General features: G+C 40.5%; 2 protein-coding genes across 2 annotated transcripts; both read left to right on the top strand.

Moving 5' to 3' along the window:
* Positions 1-976: 976 nt before the first annotated feature.
* Positions 977-3,264, top strand: LOC308360852 (diacylglycerol O-acyltransferase 2-like; the record flags this gene model as incomplete). The annotated part of the gene is made up of 7 exons (XM_080833027.1): positions 977-1,055; positions 1,344-1,451; positions 1,605-1,675; positions 1,760-1,964; positions 2,251-2,425; positions 2,521-2,705; positions 3,110-3,264. The coding sequence occupies 7 exons, from the start codon at positions 977-979 to the stop codon at positions 3,262-3,264; spliced, it is 978 nt and encodes a 325-aa protein (XP_080689153.1).
* Positions 3,265-5,012: 1,748 nt separating this feature from the next.
* Positions 5,013-10,265, top strand: LOC308360846 (diacylglycerol O-acyltransferase 2-like; the record flags this gene model as incomplete). Its single annotated transcript, XM_080833014.1, has 9 exons — positions 5,013-5,061; positions 5,571-5,612; positions 7,044-7,132; positions 7,422-7,529; positions 7,679-7,749; positions 7,915-8,119; positions 8,506-8,680; positions 8,776-8,960; positions 10,111-10,265. Exons 3-9 carry the CDS (start codon positions 7,054-7,056, stop codon positions 10,263-10,265), a joined length of 978 nt encoding a protein of 325 aa, XP_080689140.1. The 5' UTR covers positions 5,013-5,061; positions 5,571-5,612; positions 7,044-7,053.
* Between the last annotated feature and the right edge of the window lie 674 nt (positions 10,266-10,939).

The following is a 10,939-nucleotide window of genomic DNA, read 5'->3' as shown; positions in this document are numbered from 1 at the left end:
GATATGTTCATATTTATTAGTTCTAGTGGGTGTGCGAGCAGCAGCGTTCTGTATAAACTGGAGGCTTGTTGCTACATCCGGACAGGAGAGCATTGCAGTAATCTAGTCGCATCTTGGAGCGATAGGACTTTTATAATTTTGTCAATATTGCGTAGATGAAAAAATTGTGTCTTTTTTTATCTGTTTTGTGTGAGTCAAGTAAGAGTACTTGGTTGATAGTTACACCAAGGTTTATGACGCTTGGATGTTAATGAGATGCTCAATTGATTAGGGCCTATAAGCATAATTTAGTTTTATCAGAGTTAAGGAGCAGGGAGCTGTTATCCATCCAAGATTTTACATCAAAGTGCAAAGTACATAGACAACGTTGTTTTATAAGCTTGGGCATGTAAGTAAAAGTGCTTGGGAAACGCCACGCTCTAAGGCTTAGAAAGCATTCACAAGGAGTGTCAAGGCATTACAGATACCTCAGCTCAATTAAACCTACACGATCGAGATAATTCAGGTAATGTTTTTTTAAATGATGCACAAGCTGTAGGCTACTGAAATTCAAGGGTTACTCTAAGTTAAAGATAGATTGACATTAAACCGTACGTCATTTTATAGAAGCATGGTGTGTAAAACTATGAAATAGTAGGTTACCATTTAAAGAGGGTTTTGTTTGATTTTGTTGTCATATTGTAATACATGTAATGCTATTTTAAAAATCACTAACAAATGCCACGTTTAATCAGGTAACTCAACGTCCCTAGTGACACAACCACGGGCCATAACTATATGATAACAGACTAGGGCATGGTGCAAGTGATACTGATTTGAGCTTGGTAGTATTGAGTAAAAAGAGCATAGGATATGTCAAATATTATATGTGATGTGTTCGTCATTCATATATGTTTGTAATTAAATAAATCAGAAGATAACCACAATGATTATGTTGACACACTCTCTTTCTCTCTCTCTCAACAGGTAGCAAAAAATGGAGAAAAAATCATCTTGGAAAGAGTTTATAGAGTCCATTAGTGTCATGCAGTTCATATTTACATTCCTCTTCTTGGGTAAGAGCTTTCTTTGCATGAAGACATTTGTTCTGTCATCATTTAGTATATTCAGCACAAATATACATAGTACCACTGAACTGGTAAGTGATGCAGGTTGGGTATGGCAGACCAATGCTTGTGTAATGTTTTTACCAGCTGCCACTGCAAAAAATCTATGTTACCCTCTCTGCATAATTCATTAGACAAAGTGTGTCTACAGATAGACAAAGTTGCGATGGGGTACGCAGCCATAATCGGTTGCGGTTCATTTATGATTAATCCTCTGTATGTTCTTTTTCTGTGCAGGAGTGCTGTGTGTTGTGTTGATGGTATATCTCATGTTTACCTCCCTCTGGATTCTCCCAACACTGTTCTTGTCCTGGCAAATCTTGGACTGGCATACACCAGAAAGAGGTACAGCTCCACGTACATGATAAATGTTTTTTAATCAAAATGTTCTGGAGGGCGTGAGTTTCCTTCCAAGTTTTCATCAAACAATTTGGGGGCATTTAAGTCACTTTAATACGTTCCTGCATATTCAACTGCAATTTTCCCTACGGACTATAGGGGGCAGAAGAAGTGAATTTGTGCGAAACTGGCAAGTATGGAAAAATGCGAGAGATTATTTCCCTGTTAAGGTAATGAGGAATATTGTCTTCAAACAATATTACTGGTTATATTTTCAACAATAGCAATACATAATTTTTCTCTCTCCCTATAAGTTGGTGAAGACAGCTGAGCTAAGCCCAAGTAAAAACTACATCCTGGGATGCCACCCCCATGGGATCATGAGTTTTGGAGCTGCTATCTGTTTCACTACAGAGGGCTGTGGTTTCACTGAGGTTTTCCCAGGAGTGCGCTCCTGGCTGGCCACCTTGGCAGGGCATTTCCGGTTACCGCTGTACAGGGAGTACATCATGCGTATAGGTCAGCAGGGTTCAGGAATGCTATTAGCATTAGAATATGGATATGTGTTTATATTTTTTATAGGGTCATTTTGGGCTAAGTTTTACATGATCAGTGATCATTGCATATTTCTGGACAGCATTTTTGAGGTCAATTGTAAACTCAGTTCTTAAAAACTTTTGTAGTTATCAACTAATGTTTGTAGTTTCTGTTAAGTTGAATTATTGTTGTCAATAGCACCGTTGCTGGTATAATTGGAGATGTTACGTTTGGAGTTTAACAGTCTTTTGTGTTACTGGTGTTACAGGCGTTATTCCAGTAAGCAAGAAGAGTATTGAGCACCTGCTGACCAGGAGTGGGGTAGGTAATGCGGTGGTCATCATCACCGGTGGTGCAGAAGAGTCCCTCTTCTCCTCCCCAGGAGTCAACACTGTAGTAATGAAGAACAGGAAGGGCTTTGTCAAGCTGGCACTTGAGAACGGGTGAGTCACAGTTGAGTTCTGTAAGTAAGGCAGTGTAGTGCCTGAGTAGTGAGACGTGGGTTCATACCCTGTGTCCCCTTTACTGAACCCCTCAGAGCTGACCTGGTGCCAGTGTACTCGTTTGGGGAGACTGACATCTACAGGCAGGTGGTGCTGTCTGAGGGCAGCCTGGGTCGCAAGCTCCAGGTCATCTTCAAAAAGGTTGTGGGCTTTGCCCCATGCCTCTTCAAGGGGGAGCGCTGGTTCCTGATGCCCTACCGGAGTCCTGTCACCACCGTCGGTCAGTGCCAGTGATGCCAACGCTTCTTCAGTCTTTTCTCTTGCTGCTGCTGGTCACTATCTACATCCATAAACCTGCTGTATTTGGTGTATATAAGTTGGTAGAAACAGTTATATACTGTATGTTGGTAGAGACAGTTACAGAGTAACTGTACACTATGGTTACTGTGCAGTACACCTTACATGTTCATGGTATAGATCAAGTGACTTGGTCATGCAATGGCAAGCAAAAAGGAAACACAAGAGATGAGGCCACTATTTCTTTCTGAAAGTTCTAATCTTGAGATTAATCAGCAAAAACAGTTTCTGACTTCTGGACAGCCTTGAACAGGTGCAGGAAGAATGGGGTAAACATGTATCTCTTTTTAATTAATAACCACTTTCTCTCTCTCTTTGAACCATTAGTGGGAGGTCCCATCCCAGTGCCCAAGGTGCCATCTCCCACTCAGGAACAGGTGGATCACTACCACCAGCTGTACATGAAGGCCTTGACCACACTTTTTCACAAGCACAAGACCAGCTGTGGCCTGGCAGACACGCACCAGATCTGTATCATCTAGGCGCTGTTGCCATCCAGATCATTCAAGAATGAGGCTGAGATCGAAGTCAAAGACATTCCCAAAGAGTGCCTGTCTTAGCATCCAAATAGGATGATTGAGTTGAAATGGTATGTTATAATGTTGTTTATGTGTTCTGTCAAATTGTACAAAATGTTTAAGATTACTAAGACTACTAAGATTACTATGCTAATATATTCTTCCATATAAAGCTACCCCTGGATTAGCCCTAGCACCCCCAAGAAAATAATAGTTTATGTATTATTATTATTTAATTTCATTTTGCGATATTTATTGTGTGATAATAATATTTCGCTCACAAAAGAAAATTATAACATTGAAATGAACAGATTGTTTAAGACCCAGAGCAATCATTCTGTAATAACCTTTGACCCAATTTCCACGTGGTACGCGTGGACGTTGAGCTTCCTGGACAGTTGAAGGAGAAAGCCAGCTAGTGCGCTGTAGTTTTAAGTTTACATCAACAATGCATCGGTTTTTGTTACCTAAAAGGGCAACGTTTGGAAGAATCATTGAGAAACGAGAGTAACGTAGAAGAGCAATAACTTCCAGGGATATCCGATGTGGATTTTGAAGAAGAAGAACGTCGTGGTAAAGGAGGTTAACCCCGCACCATGCTGAGGGTGCTAACCATGGTGCTAGCAGCATAGGTGGCAAGCATGATCCAGGAAGACCAATACTCTAAAGATATCCAACTCGTATGTTTGGAATTCAACAAAGGTTTTATGTGATTATTGATGATTGTGAACTAAAATAATTTTGGAACGCATTTCTGACTCTTTTATTTTTTTTAAGTTAATTATATCTGCTATTCTAATTTGCCCTGTTTAGTTTAATATTAATTGAACGGTTTGTGATTAGTTTACGTTTTGTTTAATTTAATTTTGACCTGGTGGTCACCTGTCGCCCAACTTTAACCCCCATTGAAGTAAGTGAAATATGTGGGATTGCAGAATCTACAACATGCTGCATGTAGGCTATTACAAGTACGCGGCTATGTACCAGTCCGTCAGAAGCATCCTAATGATAATAATACAGTCGATATCGCTTTTCATGGACCCCAAAGACGCGTTTGAGAGCAAATATGTAAATAGGTGACAGACGATATGGTGGGGAGGTGCAAAGAACCATGTGACACATAGGCCATCACTCTCATTTCATAGCACCCTCAGTTAAACGCTGAACTCCCCCAAAGCACCTGCAGGAAAAAAAACAATCTGGCGCCGCCACTCCCACAGGACAGGGCTAAAAACAAACACGGAAGCACGGCAGAGAAGGAATACGGGCAAGGATACAGACAAAACAGGACAGAATCTCTCACCATAGAAAGACTTACGAACCAACAGGGGACAAAGGACAGACTGATCTTAAATAGCAGAAGGGCGAAACAGGTGAACAAGGGGAATTAACAAGACAGGTAAAACCTATCAGGGTGATTAACAACGCAGGTGTGGTAGGTGACGGAAAAAAAGGAAGTGCCAGAGGGCGGGAGTTCAGGACAAAAACAGAAAACACATGGCATGGCAAAACACCCAGAAGAAGCACATGACAAAATAAACAAACGCAAGAATCACATGGTGGGAACAAGGAAACACAAAAACGGACAGAGCACAATCCTGACACAAGGAGGCCTGCACTCTGGAACAAGGTGGCCTTGGTGGGCAGTAGGGGACAACTAATTCATACAAGGGAGTTTGGAGCCAAGTTGTTTAGGGCTTTGCATGTAGGAACGGGTACTTTGAAATCAATTCTACATTTGTCATTTAGAGGCAAGTTCAGGTGAGATATGTTCATATTTTTTAGTTCTAGTGAGTTCGCGAGCAGCAGCGTTCTGTATAGCCTACTGGAGGATTGTTGAGGCTACAATGGGACAGGAGAGCATTGCAGTAATCTAGTCGCGACGTATTACAATCATGGTTTCGTTTTTCTGCATCTTGGAGGGATAGGACTTTTTTTTTTTAGCAATATTGCGTAGATGAAAAAAAAAATGTCTTTTTATATCTATTGTAGGCCTATGTGTGAGTCAAGTAAGAGTATGTTGACAGTTACACCAAGGTTTTTGATGCTATTGCATGTTAATGATATGCCATCGAGTGAGGGTAGATGGCTAGATTGTCATTCTCAATTAATTACGGGCCCTTAAGCATAATTTAGTTTTATCAGAGTTAAGGAGCAGGAAGTTGTTAGCCATCCAAGTTTTTTAATCAAAGTCCAAAGTACTACGACGACGTTGTTTAAGAAGCTTGGACATGTAGAAAGCATTCACAAAGAGTGTCACGGTGTTACAGATGCATCAGCTCAATTAAACCTACACGATCGAGATAATTCAGGTAATGTCTTTTAAAATGATGCACAGGCTGAAGGCTAGTGAAATTCAAGGGTAACTCTAAGTTTAGGACAGATTGTCATTATACCGTATGTCATTTTATAGAATAGGCCTAATGGTGTGTAAAACGATGAAATAGTAGGTTACTTTTGAAGAGGGGTTTGTTTGATTTTGTTGATGTATTGTTATGTAATGCTATTTTAAAATTCACTCTAACGAATGCTAAGCTTCATCAAGTTACTCAACGTCCCTAGTGACACAACCACTGGCCATAAATCAGATTCTTAGCATGGGATTGCTTCATCAATATTGCTTCAACGGACTAGGGCATGGTGCAAGCGGGGACGGCCCAGTGTTCCGAAAGCCTAATATTCCGAAATCTCAATATTGCGAAAAATGTCCCCCTGGCATACTTTAGAACTAGTTTAAGTGGCACAAAACACACACAGCTTTTAATTTGCGCAGCGGAGACGCTCATGGGGCTATCACGCAAATCACTTTTCCTAGGCAATATTTGTTAAAGGCACGCAGTGCAACTTTATGTAAACATTCAATGAAAAATAAACATTCAATTTCTACTATTTTTTTAGACGTAGTAAGTTTCAATAACGCCATACCATTACATATCGACATTCAAGGAGCAAAGATGAGAAGTCGTTGTGTGGTGAGAACTGATAGAAAATCGTAAACAACAACAATCGCCGGTGGGGAGAAGCCATTTTTCCATTGACTGGAAGCCTGCTTTATTTATTGCAGGTTAAAAAAAATAAAGAAAATGGCGGCGATTGTTGTTGTTATCGATTTTCTATCAGTTCTCACCACACAACGACGTCTCATCTTTGCTGCTTGAATGTCGGTATGTAATGGTATGGAGTTATTGAAACTTACTGCGTGTAAAAAAGACTAGAAATTGAATGTTTATTTTTAAGCCTCGAAAGTTGCACTGGGTGCCTTTAATATAGCCTACTCTTTTTTTGAATATTTTTAATATCGGGTGCCATTCGGCAGATTGTCGCAGACATTACAAGCACTGACAAGGCATGTAAGCGTTGGCTATCATACAAGTAGCCTAGTTTTATGATCGCGATGCAAATTCCATGTGTGTATAATACTATTCTGAATTGAAGTTCATGCTTGTGAAATGAATGCATTTATATGTTTATGATTGTGTGTTCAATTCATTGGGATGTGCATTTGGGCTTTAGTGGTTTACGTTGCTGTGCTCGCAATTACGGTACAGCGGGCTGTCGGAATATTGGGCTTTCGGAACATTGCCATGGAACCATATTGGGCTTGGTAGTATTGACTAAAAAGAGCATAGGATATGTCAAATATTATATGAGATGTGTCCAACATTCATATGTTTGTAATGAAATGTATTCAATCAGTAGATAACCAGAATGATTATATTGACACACTCTCTTTCTCTCAACAGGTAGCAAAAAATGGAGAAAAAATCATCTTGGAAAGAGTTTTTAGAGTCAATCAGCGTCATACAGTTTATATTTACATTCCTCTTAATGGGTGAGAGATTTCTTTACATTGGCCAATTGTTCTGTCATCATTCAGTTTATTCAGCACAAATACACATAGTACCACTGAACTGGTAAGTGATCCAGGTTGGGTAATGTTTGTAATGCTTTTGCCAGCTGCCACTGCAAAAATCTATGTTAGCCTCTGCATAAATCATTGGACAAAGTGTGTCTACTGGTAGACAAACTTGCGATGGGATACGCAGCCATAATCTTAGCGGTTAATTTTGTCATGGTTGGTCATTTATGATTAATCCTCTGCATGTTATTTTTCTGTGCAGGAGTGACATGTCTTTTGCTGATGGTATATCTCATGTTTACCTCCCTCTGGATTCTCCCAATACTGTACTTGTCCTGGCAAATCTTGGACTGGCATACACCAGAAAGAGGTACAGCTCCACGTACATGATACAAAAAAAATCTAAATGTTCTGGAGGGCGTGAGTTTCCCTCCAAGTTTTCATCCAAAAATGTTGGAGCATTTAAGTCAGTTTTATAAGTTTCTGCATATTCAACTGCAATTTTTCTACGGACTATAGGGGGCAGAAGAAGTGAATTTGTGCGAAACTGGCAAGTATGGAAACATGCAAGAGATTATTTCCCTGTGAAGGTAATGAGGAATATTGTCTTCACATATGTAGTTTAATATGACTGGTAATATTTTCGGCAATAGCAGTAAATAATCATTCACAACAATGGTCATGATATTGTTAAGATTATTCAGATAATAGTATTGTCAATTTTTTTATTTTTTTTTAAACAAACCCTCTTTTAGTTGGTGAAGACAGCTGAACTAAGCCCAAGTAAGAACTACATCCTGGGATGCCACCCCCATGGGATATTGAGTTTTGGAGCTGGTTTCTGTTTCAATACAGAGGGCTGTGGTTTCACCGAGGTTTTCCCAGGAGTGCGCTCCTGCCTGGCCGTCTTGGGAGGACTCTTCCGGATACCGCTGTACAGGGATTACCTCATGAGTACAGGTCAGCAGGGTTGAGGAATGCTGGGGTAGGGGGGTCATTTACTGATCCAAGACACGTAATTTGGAAAATATTTGTTAAACAAATTTTGTGGATATTAGCAGTAGAATATGGATATGTGTTTATATTTATATGTATTTTTTTTTGGCCTAAGTTTGACATGGTCAGTAATGATTGCATATTTCTGGACAGCATTGTTGGGGTAAATTTTAACCTCAGTCCTTAAAATCTTTTGTAAATATCAACAGTGTGTAAGGTTTTTAGTTTCTCTTTAGTTTAGTTATTGTCTTGTCACATAAAAAAAAATTATATTCAATAGCACCGTTGCTGGTATAATTGGGGACATTATGTTTAGAGTTTAACAGTCTTTTGTGTTACTGGCGTTACAGGCCTTATTCCAGTAAGTAAGAGGAGTATTGAGCACCTGCTGACCAGGAGTGGGGTAGGTAATGCGGTGGTCATCATCACCGGTGGTGCAGAAGAGTCCCTCTTCTCCTCCCCAGGAGTCAACACTGTAGTCATGAAGAACAGGAAGGGCTTTGTCAAGCTGGCACTTGAGAACGGGTGAGTAACAGTTGAGTTCTGTAAAAAAGGTAGTGTAGTGCCTGAGTTATGAGACATGGTTTCATGCCCAGTGTCCCCTTTACTGAACCCCTCAGAACTGACCTGGTGCCAGTGTATTCGTTTGGGGAGACGGACACCTACAGGCAGGTGGTGCTGTCCGAGGGCAGCCTGGGTCGCAAGCTCCAGGTCATCTTCAAAAAGGTTGTTGGCTTCGCCCCGTGCCTCTTCAAGGGGGAGCGTTGGTTCCTGATGCCTTACCGAAGTCCTGTCACCACCGTAGGTCAGTGCCAGTGATGTCAACGCTTCTTCAGTCTTTTCTCTTGCTGCTGCTGGTGTATATAAGTTTGTAGAGACAGTTACAGAGCAAAGTATCTGTACACTATGGTTACTGTGCAGTACACCTTACATGTTCAAGGTATAGATCAAGTGACTTGGTCATGCAATGGCAAGCAAAAAGGAAACGCAGGTGATGAGGTAACTTTTTCTTTCTGAAAGTTGTAATCTGTAAAATTGGTTTCTGACTGTTCCTGATAGCCTTGCACTCAGGGGCGGACTGGCCATCGGGGAAACCGGTGGGCCAACGGGGTTGGGGTGGTCCATAATACTTGCCCACTTCCATCAGCAACCGGCCCTCTCTTTCACTGCGCCCGCACTGACTATAGTCTATGCTTCAGGGAACATGTATAATTTACTCTAATATATTACATTTCAGATATCACTGACGGACATTTATACTACTGCTCGCGATCTGTATTCACACTCATGGTGCCTATTTTCTGAAGTGTCTTCTGAAATGTGTTTTTACGGACTTCAGAAGACAAACGTAAGAAAAGATCTCCGCCTGACTCATGAACGCCTGAAATGGGCGTCTTACACAGCCAAAGTGTTCTCAGATGTGCGGATTGAGGATGAGGATTCTTTAATTGCTTGTGCGCCTACTCAACACTTGCGTCACTCGCTGGCAGACAAAGTCGTTTTTGACAGTGAAAGCATGTCATCGGCACCAAAGCGTAAATGGAGAAAAAGAGATTATCTAAATTAACATGTTAGCCGTAGTCACTTGTTTACAATCGACAGCAAGCTATCCATGGTGGAAGTTGTAAAGAGGGCAATCTTATAATTTCTAATAACTTATGTCAAATAAGTTCACCAGCTATCTTGTTATGCCAAAATCACTGTGTTACACACAACACTTACAGTATAAACAATGTTAATATGTTATCTAGATTAGATAGTGAGGTAATAATAACACATGAGTGTACTGATATTGTTTTTTATTACCATGTGACTATAATGCACCCGGCCCGGCAGAGTTAGTTTAGGTTTGGTTACTTGGTTCGCCCCTGCTTGCACTGGTGCGGAAAGAATTGGGTTAATATACCTCTCTGTAAAAAAATAAAAATGTTTTCTCTTTCCCGTTGAACCATTAGTGGGAAGTCCCATCCCAGTGCCCAAGGTGCCATCTCCCACTCAGGAACAGGTGGATCACTACCACCAGCTGTACATGAAGGCCTTGACCACACTTTTTCACAAGCACAAGACCAGCTGTGGCCTGGCTGACACGCACCAGATCTGCATCATCTAGGCGCTGTTGCCATCCAGATCATTCCAGAATGAGGCTGAGATCCAAATCAAAGACAAATAAGATGATTGATTAATTATGTAATTATGTTGAAATGCTATGTAATAATGTGATTTTATGTGTTCTGTGAAATTGTACAAAATGTGTAAGATTTCTAATATATGCTTCCAATTGCAGTCTTTCCGGACTTTGGATTAATTGAAAGTCGATGTATTTATTTATTGCTATGTACTGGTTATGCCATGCTCTTTTATTAATGGGATGTGTGGTCGATAGCTAAAAAAAAAGCTTGTCAAAGAAATCCAGGAATTTATTTCACATCAGAGGAATGTTTATGCGCTATGTCCTAATGCTACTTTAAACAGCTGTGAAAAGTTTTAATGTCTAGGGTTAGTTAACATGGACAAACCTTATTTAAAGTTACTAGTTGATAACTGTAGTGACCTAGCCCAGAAGAATGAAAGCGGTCACAAAGATCTTAGGTGTAAAGGCAAGCCTGTGCCACATGCTCATCAGAACCCTGGGACATGATACTTTATTATAGCACCTCCCCTACCCAATTCACTGCAGGACCCTGGAAGCACCAAAGATGGCAGGAAAGGTAAAAAAGAAAACAGTAATCATGTACAGGGATTAAAGCAAAAAAAAATCATCTGACTGAAAAAAAAAAATATCGG

The sequence above is a fragment of the Sprattus sprattus genome (genome assembly GCF_963457725.1).
Source record: "Sprattus sprattus genome assembly, chromosome: 1".
Taxonomy (NCBI): domain Eukaryota; kingdom Metazoa; phylum Chordata; class Actinopteri; order Clupeiformes; family Clupeidae; genus Sprattus; species Sprattus sprattus.
This window is presented reverse-complemented; position numbering and strand designations above follow the sequence as displayed.